This window comes from Tympanuchus pallidicinctus, unplaced genomic scaffold (genome assembly GCF_026119805.1).
Source record: "Tympanuchus pallidicinctus isolate F22 unplaced genomic scaffold, pur_lepc_1.0 scaffold30, whole genome shotgun sequence".
NCBI classification, from domain to species: domain Eukaryota; kingdom Metazoa; phylum Chordata; class Aves; order Galliformes; family Phasianidae; genus Tympanuchus; species Tympanuchus pallidicinctus.
The window spans coordinates 2,192,818-2,204,502 of record NW_026294748.1 but is presented as its reverse complement, the minus strand read 5'-3'; the positions used below and the strand labels follow the sequence as shown (position 1 = coordinate 2,204,502).

General features: G+C 50.4%; 2 protein-coding genes across 2 annotated transcripts in view; one reads left to right on the top strand and one right to left on the bottom strand.

The window, feature by feature from the left end:
* The window catches only part of NECTIN1 (nectin cell adhesion molecule 1), a 70,508-nt gene extending 60,565 nt beyond the window's left edge, over positions 1 to 9,943 (top strand). Inside the window, exon 9 of the mRNA XM_052697285.1 lies at positions 9,616 to 9,943. Coding sequence (XP_052553245.1) covers positions 9,616 to 9,834 — 219 coding nt within the window. The 3' untranslated portion in view covers positions 9,835 to 9,943. The remainder of the gene's footprint in view (positions 1 to 9,615) is intronic.
* NHERF4 (NHERF family PDZ scaffold protein 4) overlaps positions 1 to 11,685 on the bottom strand; it is a 312,400-nt gene that overhangs the window by 141,287 nt on the left and 159,428 nt on the right. The gene's annotated exons all lie outside the window — the stretch shown is intronic.

The following is an 11,685-nucleotide window of genomic DNA, read 5'->3' as shown; positions in this document are numbered from 1 at the left end:
GGCATTATAATCACCAATCAGCCAGTATGGAGGGATACTTTATGAACTTGACTAATTATTGCAGCCCTCCTGTTCATTTTGGAACGACCCTTCGATGTACATTCCTGTGCAGATAACAGAAGGATGGGGCCCAATGACCTTTAGCCAGCAGTGAGACAGATGCTGAGGGCATCAGTGATGAAATGGCTCAGATACAGCTCTGCACTGAGCCATGCCAATGTGATCCTCTTTACTCCAGCCAAGCTGAAAGTGGCAGATGCCCCTAAAGAAAAACTTCCTCTTGGAGCCCTCCCTCAGCCCAGAGCTTATCTCCAGCCTTTTGCAGCAAGGCAGGTGGGTTTGAAAACAAAGCACAGGACATCCGAGGCAGATGGGTTGCTCTGTGGAGAGCAGCTGAGAGCTGCTTTTCAGGCAAGCAGGAGGATGGAGGAGCTCATTTTGGGAAATAATGAGCAGTCAGTTAATTAAGTGGCAGAGTTAGTGATGTGAGATGGGGCCTGATGGGTAGCTGCTCCGTAACCATGGGAACAGAGTTTGCTGCTCTCAATCCTGGTCTGAGAAGATACATTTCCACATCCCATGCTTGGCACTCTCTGCTCCTTACCCTCACTCCCAGCCCAGCAGCAGTGGGCTGCAGTTTGCTCCTGCCCACCAAGAGAATCCCTCAGTGCTGGGGACGTGGGGTCTGAGTGACTCAGCTGCTGCAGCTGTGTGGCACAGCTGGGTTGGGACCTGCCCTCTGCTCTCTGTGGCTGGCAGTCCCTGCAATGCTCCCATCTCCTCTTGCCTGCACACAGAGCATCTTGGCTTTGTGCCCCAGGAACGAGACGAAGCTCGCTCTCGTTTCTTGCTAAATCACCACATCCTTTGGGCAGGCAGCAGGTTGTGCCAGTTCGTGACTGGCAATGGGAAGGAAGGAGCCCCTCTGTGCCAAGCAGGGCTGGGAGTGCTGGGTGCTGCTCAGATGGCACAGCTGGGGCCAGGCTGCACCACATTGCTCATCCATGCCTTGCAGAGCCAACTCCTGCCCTGCTCCTTCCAGGACCACTCACACGAGGCACATTTTTCATCCATTCCCTACAGCTCCACTGGGTCTCTGCCAGCCTAACACAGCCCCACTCCCTTCTCATCCTTCCCCAGCAGCAGCACTGGGGTCTGGGATCCTTCAGAGGTGAAGGCAAAGAGAAAGACAGGATATTCCTGTTCTGCTTGTGCTTCATCAGGAGGTCTGACGAGGCAGCGTATGGAAGAAGATGAGAGTTGAAGGGACCTGATTCTGTAGGAAAATGGGGTGGATGCATTGTGCTTTAAGCGAATTGTGCAAAACCTCCTAATTTGGGATAAACTGCTTTCATCACTCAGCTGCGTGAAAGTCACCGCCTGGGGAGGGCAATTTCATGGCATGAGAAGGGAAGCTGGGAAGTGATTAAAGATGGTGAAGAGCAAGGGAGGGGGAAGTGGGAAAGGTGGCAGGAGGATAGAAACCAAGGGGTGGGGGGTACAGGTAGGAATGTGTGGGCTGGGGAGGGGCTGGGGCACATCTGCAGGTGCTGCAAAAGGGGAGTAAAAGCAGATATGGATGTGGGAAAGGATATGAAAGCAGATATGGATGTGGGAAAGGATATGAACATAAAGCTGATGGCACGGATGTGCAAGGGCAGCGCAGTGGACTATTAAGAGTATAAAAGCATGCAGGGGATCACAGCGTTGCTTGTACTGTTCCTGAGCCCTTGTAGAGCAAAAGCTTTGGTGTGCACGGAGGTATTTAAGCAAGAGTGAGTGGGCTGGATGCTGCAGGTTGCATGTGTGTGAGTGTTGGTGCCCACGTGCACAGCGAGGTGTGCAAAACCAGAGGCACATCCTGTGGGCACAGAAGCATCCCTGTCATGCAAGTGTTGTACACAAGGTGAAGCATGAGAGGAGGGAGCAGAGCACGCGTAGGAGCAGCGGGGTGGTTGGTGTAAGCATCAGCAGTGCCCATTTGCACAGGTAGAAGGGAAAGTTTCATTGCTGCAGACAGCAGAATAATTCCTCCTTTTTACAGGGCAATTACCGGGGTGCCGATGCTGATGATTTACGCAGAGCGCTTGCACGTAGCGGTGCTAGATCTTGTATACAAGCCACATTATTGATATTGTAATAAATCCTGCTCCCAACAAGCAGCAGGGAGTGGGAGCGAGCCCAAGAGTAGCAGAGAGCAAGGGGAACTCCCCAGAGCAAGCATCTCCAGAGGAAAGCAGCATATCTGGAGAGGAGGGAGAGGAAATAGAATCATAGAATGGCCTGGGTTGAAAAGGAGCACAGTGCTCATCCAGTTCCAACCCCTGCTGTGTGCAGGGTCACCAACCAGCAGCCCAGGCTGCCCAGAGCCACATCCAGCCTGGCCTTGAATGCCTGCAGGCATCCCTGGAGGCATCCATAACCTCCTTGGACAAAACAGAATGGGAAGGAGCTCAAGGCTCAGTCTGCCTTTATCTGAGACTGGAGAAGGTGCTGAGATAGAAAGATGAAGGGGAGGATTCTGCAGAGCATGGGTGGAGGTTTGAGATGAGCTGTTATCATTCGCGCTCCTCGATGCCCATAGGCACTCAGAGCACCCAGCAGCCCTTCTAGTAGCAGGCAAACACCTAGCTCATTAACAGGGCCTCTGCTAATTGCTCTGCCACAGCTGGCACAGGGTTGAGGACATTCCAAACACAGGGCAGAGAAATGTTTTCAGATTCAACCACTTTTGCATTATTGCTGTGTGATGCAGCCATTTTGGAATCGCTTTCCCCTTTCCCTGTCCCTTCTCCATTTGGAAGAGACAGCTCTCTCCTCTCAGAGAGGCTTAGCAGGTGCTCAGCAGAGAAATTAAAGACCCTCTGCAGAGAAAGGATTGAAGGCACCTCACACCTCAGCCTCTGACAACAGGGGTGCCCCTAAAACACCCCATTCCTCCTCCTGGGGGCTCATTTCCCCCCAGGTGCTGAGGTTTCCAGGTCACCCTGCTTCCCAAGGTTCTCTGACTGTAATTGTGTGCAAAGCATGAGCGATGTCTGGATGGGAGTGATCAGACAAATTGGGTAATATTCCACTCGTGCAGCTCTTGCTGATGAAACCTGCTTAGAAACGGAATGCCCATCAATATTTCTAAGCCAAATAAGGATGCCTTTGGCATCTATTAGACATTATAACAGCCACAAAACCACTCTGCGTAGTTCATCTGCTATAGCATAATGTGCAGTCAAGCCTGGTGCAAAAATGTGGTGTATAAGAAAAGCCATAACAGCCCCCACACCGGGGCAACACAACAGCACTGATTAAGCAGTGCCATTTCCCTACAGCAACACAGCTGCAGCCGCTCCCTGCAGGTGAACTCCATCCTGACACCCCAGACTCAATCCTTTCTCTTCACTCTCACCCATGAACCCCAAACTCTTGGCTCAGTGCTGACAGTTCAGGTATCTCACGAGGTCAGAATTCACCAAACTGCCCTGGCTGAGGACAATGCTGGTCTCAGGGGATGATGAGAAGCAGGTAGCAGCAGAGTGCTGCCAGCCTGGCTGTGGGTCATTGGGCTTGCAGGTGGCTTTGGGGAGCAATGCCGTGGGGACCTTGGGTTTAATTTGGGGTTTTACCTGACTGATTGCTCATGCCACCCCTCCCTCCCTCTTTTTAACTGTTTTTTCTTCCTCCCCTCTCACCCTTCTTTCTTCTTTATCCCCCACCCATCACTCAAACCCCATCCCACCTCATCCACTCACTCCCTCCGGCTCGGCTCCTGTCTTCTCACCCCTCCTGACCCCCAATACCTCTCCTCCTGATCCCCCCACTGCCTCGCTGCTCTCTTCTCTCCAGAACTCTGGCACCAAGGACTGTGATGTCCACTATGCAGAGCTGGACACGGCCGCTCTGGCCTCGTCACCCAGTCCTCGGACCTCCATCCATGCTGGCGGAGACCTAGTCGAGTATGCAACCATCCAGCCCAACTTACGCTAGCGCATGTCACTCTAGGCCCTTTCCCCTCAGATTCTGGCCTCAAGGTACACAACTGCACTCTGCCTTCCTCACTGTGCTCCTCTCTGCATCCCCTGCCCTTGTCGTGGAGTGCTCCTAACCCATCCCGCCCACCCCCTCCTCCCGCACGCTGCCCTTGTTTTGGGGGCTGGAGGAATGCCTTTGCCTTCTGTGCATGCTCTCTGTTGTCCTTTGCTTTCTATAGGGAGGTGAGGCACGTGGGAGGGAAGGGTTGATGGTTGGGTTCTGCAGCCAGCCTGGCTGGAAATGAAGGGAGAAACCAGGTGGGTTTGAGGGGTGCAGATTGATTTGGAGCATTTTGGTAAGGGGCCACATTGCTGAGCAAAGCAGCAATATCAAGAGGTCAAAACTTTGGGAGATGCTAAAAGGGCCTTTCAAGGCTATCCAGAGGAGGGGAAGGAAAGAGAAGGGGACTGAGATGGGGGGGGGGAAATAAAAGGGAGAGTTTGTGTGCGTGGAAGAGACTATAGATAAGAGGGAGCATATGTGCATGTGTGAAAGAACAAGGTGGGAGAGTACGTGAGAGAAATGGGAACACGTAAAGGTTCTTGCGTCTGCAAGGAGTCAGGCAGCCAAGGAGGGATGGAGCATGCAGAATAAAAGAGGCTGCATTGCACAGGGCTGATGCAGATGGCATGTTATGATGTTTGAGGAGGAAAGAAGATTATTTCTTTTGGTACTATCTCTCTCAAAAGGAGAGATCAGACATGACTACTTCCCTGTCACCCATGGAGCTCAGGTCCTGCAGCAGGGACTGCTTAGGGTTCCAACTGCAACTTAACCCACCAGTGGTTGTTTGGGTCCTCTCCAACTGTTAGAGACCCTTTGAAGCAGAACGGTGTTTGCAAAGGGAGGAGTGTCCTCAGGTCTTCTCCCATTGCCTTACCCCATGACCATACCCATTTCTCAAGGTATGCACTGATCCTTTATCTGAAATGGAGCAAACTTATAATGCTTCTTCCTAATCATGGGAGATGTGCTGGGTGATGCCAACAGCTGTTGACCAAGAAAACAACACAGGCAGCACCTCCTTTAGCCAAGGTTCTCCCTCATTCCTTGTCCTCACCTATCTCCCATGGTGTGGTGGCCACAGCATCCATCTTGCTCTTTTCCATTTAGTTTGTTGGCTAATAATTGGAAGTAAGGGGCTGTGGGGTCAATGGCCCTATTGCCTCACAGGGTTCTCAGTGCACAGCAAGGAAGCAAAGGGAGGGCTGGAGAAAGCACAGAGTAGCAGTAGGTTGGGAACAGAGAAGGAGATAATAAAGGGCAAAGGAATCAGGTCTTTGGGAAGGATGGGAATAGATCCATGCAGGGGGATGAGAAGGAGGGAAGCTGCTTTTTAAAAGCCCCACTGCACAGTCCTATCTGCACAGAGCCTCACTGCAACCTGAGAGCATCAGTGCCAGCAGGCGATGGAGCTGGGTGGAAGGCGTGCAGTGGGACAGCTCAGTGTGCCTTACCCCTGTGCCCCCTGGTTTTCCCATGCTGGAAGGAGCCCTGTAGTTCCCCCGCTGTAGCAAAAAAAGCCTTCCTAGGTAAGTGTCTGCACTGCCAGGCGCTGAACCCAGCCGTAACCTCTCTCTCTTGCGGTGTCTCGCCCACCCCTGCTCCCAGAATGAGGATCAAGGTCTTCGTAGACGTAACGAGCGAGAGTGGACAGTAAGTTGTGGATGGGTTTGCTTTTGCTTCTCTCCATTGTGGGGTCTGTCTGTCTAGCTCAGCCATTGGGCTGCTCCCCTTATCCACCTGCCAGCAGCTCCTGGCCATGCTCGGCCCATTGGCACAAGCAGGAGCAAGGCAGGCGTTGCCTAATCCATCCTGGGAGGTCTCACCTCATCCTCCCCAGGGTGGGGGATTTTATTGTCAGCAAAAGGACAGTAATCCTCCAAATCCAAATTTGGAAATCCTCCCAGTCTCTCTGAAGCAAAAATAAAGCCAGTCATATGGTGCTTTGAAGGTGTAATCTCACCGCCACAAAATCTCCCTGCGAAGGCACACGGCAGATCAGGGTGATTTTTGTATGCTGCTTTAATTATTTCCTCCCCCTTCACCTCCCCGCACTCCTGTTCTCAGCTTTATTTGGGAATCTCTTGTCCCCGTTACAGCAAGAACAGCTCAAACCACGAGACTTGCACTGAGATCCCGGCCAATTAGAGAGCAGAGTTCAGATTTCCAGCTCTGCTTTCTGAACACCCCTATAAACCCACTGTATACTGAGCTGGAGATATCAGACAATCAGCAAGTGCTGCCTCAGCTCCCAATTACTCCATTTCCTCCCCATTAATGCCAACAAGTTGCATGAGCATCCCCCGTTAAACAGCCCCATCTCCAATTTGCAGGAGAAAAAGCAAAGCATGGAGGTGGCTCCTCATTAGCTTCCCATCAGTAGGATGAGGGTTCCACAGCCCTGATAAAGAGTAGAGGGGTTGGCACATAGGGAAACACCATGGGAATAAATGCTTAAGGTTGCAGATGGTCTCTGATGCAGTAGGAACAGAGAGCAGGTAAGTGGCTGCGGTTGGAATACAACCTTACGAGTGTGCTCATTGCATAAATAATGCTTGCACGTGTCTGTGGGTGCATCCCTCATCTGTGCTCCTTCTCTTTATTCTGAGGATTTCAGCTCTGGGATGTTCCAGAAATGAGAGCAGGAAACTGGGAAGGAGTTCTTCACTTTTAGACCAGCAAGAACAGATTATTGAGTACGTTAAGATTATTGGATACAGTGAGGTTGGAGGGAGCTAGAAGTGCTGTGGAGATACCTGAGAGGAGAAGGCAGGTGAAAAGGAAATGGGGAAGGTTTGAGGGCACATCATAGCAGAAATCAGAGCTAATTCAATCAAATGAAGACCATTTAAAGGTAATCTTCCAGGCTGTCTGAAACGGACGGATTCCTGACATCCCCTTCAATCAAAGCTCTTGGAAATAGAGCTGGGGGTGGGAGGGGGAAGGATGTAACCCAGATAATGAAGAATTTTACAGAGCCACGTTGGAAACAAAGGCAATGAGGAGAAGTCAGGTGGGGGAAGGTGGCAGAGTTGTGTGCCAGTTCAATTTAATTAGTTCATTATCCCTAATTTAATTTCAAACTTTGTTAGAGATAAATTAGATTGGAAAAAGTCACAGTGGGAATGGGGAAGGAAGTCAAAGGGCACTGGCTGCTAAACGCGTTAATAAACATCAGGCTGATTCTGTTCTCATCCCTTTTGCTACGTAGATAAGGAAACAAAGCAGGAGTGATTGCCTGCTGGCTTCACACACTGAGAAAAGTGAAGGCAAATGGGGAACCCCTTCCTCTGCCCCAGCACTGGGGGTCTCCAGCTGCCCTGCTCTGAGAACAGAACACAGCCAGAAAGAAAAGCAGAGGTCATCTGTACTCACCTGGCCAGAAGTGCTGACAAAATGGCATTGGTTCTCTCCAGCCTTGCTATGTGGGTGGTTCTTTCAGGCCCACACTGGACAGACAGAAAGATGCATGGTTTGGTGGACCATAAGCAGCCAATAATGCTGTATCTCACAGCCCTTTCTGCTCCTCTCATTGCTTGCTGCTAACAACCAGTTTGGCTTACACAAAATATCCGTGTGTGTTAAATGAGAGCATATTTTCCATTAGACCTTTCTGTCTGTGAGACCTTTTGAGCCCTCATGCTTGTAGAAAGCCCTCTGCTTTCCTACTGCATGCCCAAAACTATACAAACCTGCCCTCCTCTTTGAACAATAATAGTTTGCTAGCCAGGCTAAGAGCCCCTCTTGCCTGCCATATCTCACCAAGGTTCAGTCTTTGAGGTCACCTCCCTTTCAGGTTACCCAACAGTAACTCACTATGCAGAAGGAGATCAGAGCTGGCACCTTTTTCCATCCCCATCAGCACACAAAGGCATTCCACTGCTTTCAAAGTACCCTGAGCACAGGGCACACTGTTATACAGGAAGAGATCTTCACATGTCCTTAGGGGCTAACCTTTATCCCATTTTTATCACCTGATACAATCAGAGGAATAGCAATCAGCTGTTCTCCATTCCCTTCTTCCCTTATGGAGTGGGTTCCTGTTGATGCTGTGTAATTGAGATGGATGTTACTGCCTCTCTGAGTGCGTGCTGCCACAGGGATGTGAGAGGTTCATTGTAAAACAAGTTCTTTACACTGAGGGCGGTGAGGCGCTGGCACAGGTTGCCCAGAGAGGCGGTGATGCCCCGTCCCTGCAGACAGCCAAGGTCAGGCTGGACTGGGCTGTGAGCACTGCTGAGCTGTGGGTGTCCCTGTGCGCTGCCTTCCAGCTCCCTTCCAACCCAATCCATCCTATGGTCCTATGAAAACCTCAGGAGATAGGTGTGGGAATGACACCCAAATGTCAGAGATACCAGTGCATAGAAGGGATCTAGAGCTGTCCATCCAGCTTGAGACTGCTGACTTCAAACATCTCCAGCAGTGGGACACACCATTTTACCAAGGAAAGAGAAAAGAAAGTCAGGTTGTCCTTAGCACTGCAGCTAAGTCCCAGTGCTATAAATTCTCACCCTTCCGTGGCCTTCTCTGCCTTTGGAGCACCAGCCCTCCAACCTTGCTGCCTCTCACAGCAGTCTGAACCATCAATAAATTATTGTCGACACTTTGTTTTCTACATGATTTTTTTGAGCGTCCTGGTGAAATATTTATCCAGGAACTGGCAGCAGAGGAGTTGAGTAGATTGCTCTGTTCCTTCAGGCTTTTTCTCCTGAGGGTCAAATCCTTGTCCTCTTCACTAAACCAACTGTTTGTGCTGTGTTCAAAGAGAGCAAGGAAGGACTCAAGGGCAAACTACTTGTTTCAGCCAGCCCTGGAACAAACCATGTGCATGAAAGGCTGTTGCTGGTGGGTTTATGGCTCTTGGAGATGAGATTAGCCTTTGGTGAATGCAAGGTCATGGTTAATCCAGCTTGGGTCTTTTTGCAAGGCTTCAACATGGGAAAGAGCGGTGAGCAGGAGGGAGCATCCCACCTCTGCCACCCCACGGGGAGCAGCAGGGATTGCTTGGAGCTGCTCTGAGCTCCCATCCTGCAGATGTTTTGCATTCTTCACGGTTGCTTTGACTCACAAGCCTGGTGCTGAGGCTGACAAAGGAGCTGCTCGCACAGGTACGGCTCAGCACTTGCTGCTGGGTAAACATGGGGCACAATAACCTATTGTACTTGCAGAGCTGCTGGTCAGACAAATGTGCCCTTTTGTACAAAAGAGCACAGGTCTGTGTTGGACCAACGATGCATACCAGCGCCGCTGTTACAAAACTCAGGTGTGGATGAGTTAAGAAGGCTGTAAATAAACTGCCCTTCCCTGCTTACCGCCTGCTGTATTGAGAGAAGCAGAGACCATACAGGCAAGGAGCAAAGAATGCAAAGCATATACGTATTCTTTATCCCGATGGATATTACAGGAACTGCGGCAGTGCTGTTGAAATACGAGGTTTTATCACCAGCTTTCCATTTTTCCGAAGCAGCAAGCAGAACTGTTTAATTTCCCATCCTACCCGCTGTGTGTGAGCCTCAGCAAGGAGCTGAGCCGCGTGTTTGACAGCCGGCGGAGTTCTCACCCTTTGACTTTTGTCTCTGCTTGCAGAACTTTGGAAAGTGTCACTCAGAGATACCGAATGCGAGTGATTACCTGACCCGCTGCTACTCACACGACGGCCGCTATCTGCAGAAGATCCCCCACCTCTACGCCCCGCTGTCAGACCTCCCGCAAGATCTCTATCCTCACCACTCTGACATCTCCTTCTGCTGCCCTCCTCCCGGCTCCCGGGCTCCGTACATCTGTCCTAAGGAACAGTATGTTTAAACATCAGCACGGAGAAACGAAGACGCTCATGGTTTTCACTCCTCCCCACCCCACCGCTCAACAACCAAGGCCTTTTAAACCCCTCTTTGCCATTTGCTTATTTATTGATTTATATAAGTGACTTGGTTAGGTTAAGTGTCTGCCTGGCTTCTTCATGCCCAAGGGAACACTCTGCCTTCACCCACATCTCATCCCATCCCTGAGACTCTCTTTCCTTGTGCTGGCCCTCCTGTACCAAGCTGGCTACGTGCGTGCATGTGTATGTGGGTGGCAGCTGCCCTGTGTTGGATGGGATGTGCCCAACCCCTGATTAAATGTCCGTAGGTTCCCTTGTGTCCATCTCCACAGTTTGCACCAGAGTAGCCAGATGTGGATTCTTCACGACCCCTTTGGAGAAAATGGTTTTCCCCATTGGCAGATAGGAGATCCCTGTTGCAAAGAGATAACCAGCCAAGATTACTGAACCAAATAATAAGATGCTTCTAAAGAAAGATGCTCAAAACCAACCCAAGAAGAGAAGGGAGGGCTTGGTGTAGGGATTGTGTATGTCCTTCTTCCCTCCTGCTCCCACTTCCAATTGCTTGGATTGGCTCTTTTTAACCCAAACGCATCAGAGAAAGTATCCTTTGAAGAACCTTCTTAGAACCTGAAACCCAGAGGGGAAAAAATTAGAAAGGAAAACGATATCTCTCATTTTCCTTTCCAGAGCCTAGTGTGATCCCCCACTAGCTTTTCCCCCTCTTCTCCTTGCATTTGTTGATTGGAATTTCAAAATGAACTCAGGCAGAATACGAAGGAAAAAAAAATCATGATTTCAGGTAATCTTCTTACTCTTAATGAAGGATAAAAGCCAACAGAGGAATCTGGCCTTTTAACCTTTTTTAAAGCATCTTAGTTTGGGGACTATATATTTTTTCTAATATTTGGAATGTGTGTGGGTATGTAAATCCAAACGTGTACATTCCTGCAACCATGAAGTGTTTTAGAGAAGGGAATTTATCTCCACATCACATTTGTGTTCACTTGTATTAGAGGACAAATAAATATAGAGATACACTTACATGTATATAAAAGCAAAGAAGAGGAGAAAGAGGAATGAAAACCTTATAAGAGAGCTTGGTTTTGAGGATAACCTTCACCTGCTTCACCCAGCTGTGGCAGAGAAGAGGTGAGGCTGGGACAGCTGAGAACAAAGTGTGTGCCCTCGTGGGGAACGCGCATTTGCTTTCCTTTGTCTCAGGTTGGGGATTGGACGTTCTGCAGACAGCATCTGCAGAATGCAGACACCAGGAGGATGTCAGAGTCAAGAGTGGGGGGAGTGGAAGGAATCACAGCACCACCCTGCTGCCCAGGCACCAAACTGAGCTCCAGTGCCACTTCCACCAGTGAGCAGCCCACCCAATGCCCAGCTCACTGCAGGGTGAGGGTGCTGACCTGCATGCTGTCCTGGGAGCTGCCCAAGCACTCTGCCACCTCTTTATTTTTGTATATCCAAATTTGAGCAGCTGTAGTTGTTCTATGCACTTTCTTTGTTCCCATCACCTCAAGCAGCCATGGGACTCACCCTGCTTGTCCTCCTTTCTGCACAGAGAAGCACAGCCTCGCCGAGTCCCTGCAGGCATAGATGAAAAAAGATGGGAGGTGGCTGAGGGTCCTGCCTGGGTGGCAGGCAGGGTGCAGGCAGAAGGATGCTGATGCCTTTTCCAGCTGAAATAGGCAACGCCTGCACAGCACAGCAGCTTCTCTGTGCTCCAGTGCCTGTGGTTCTCCCATGCCCGGAGGGTCAGGAACTGTAGGACGTCGCCTTAGAGTATGAGGTGCAACTTTTCCAATGCCACCCTATCAGTCTTG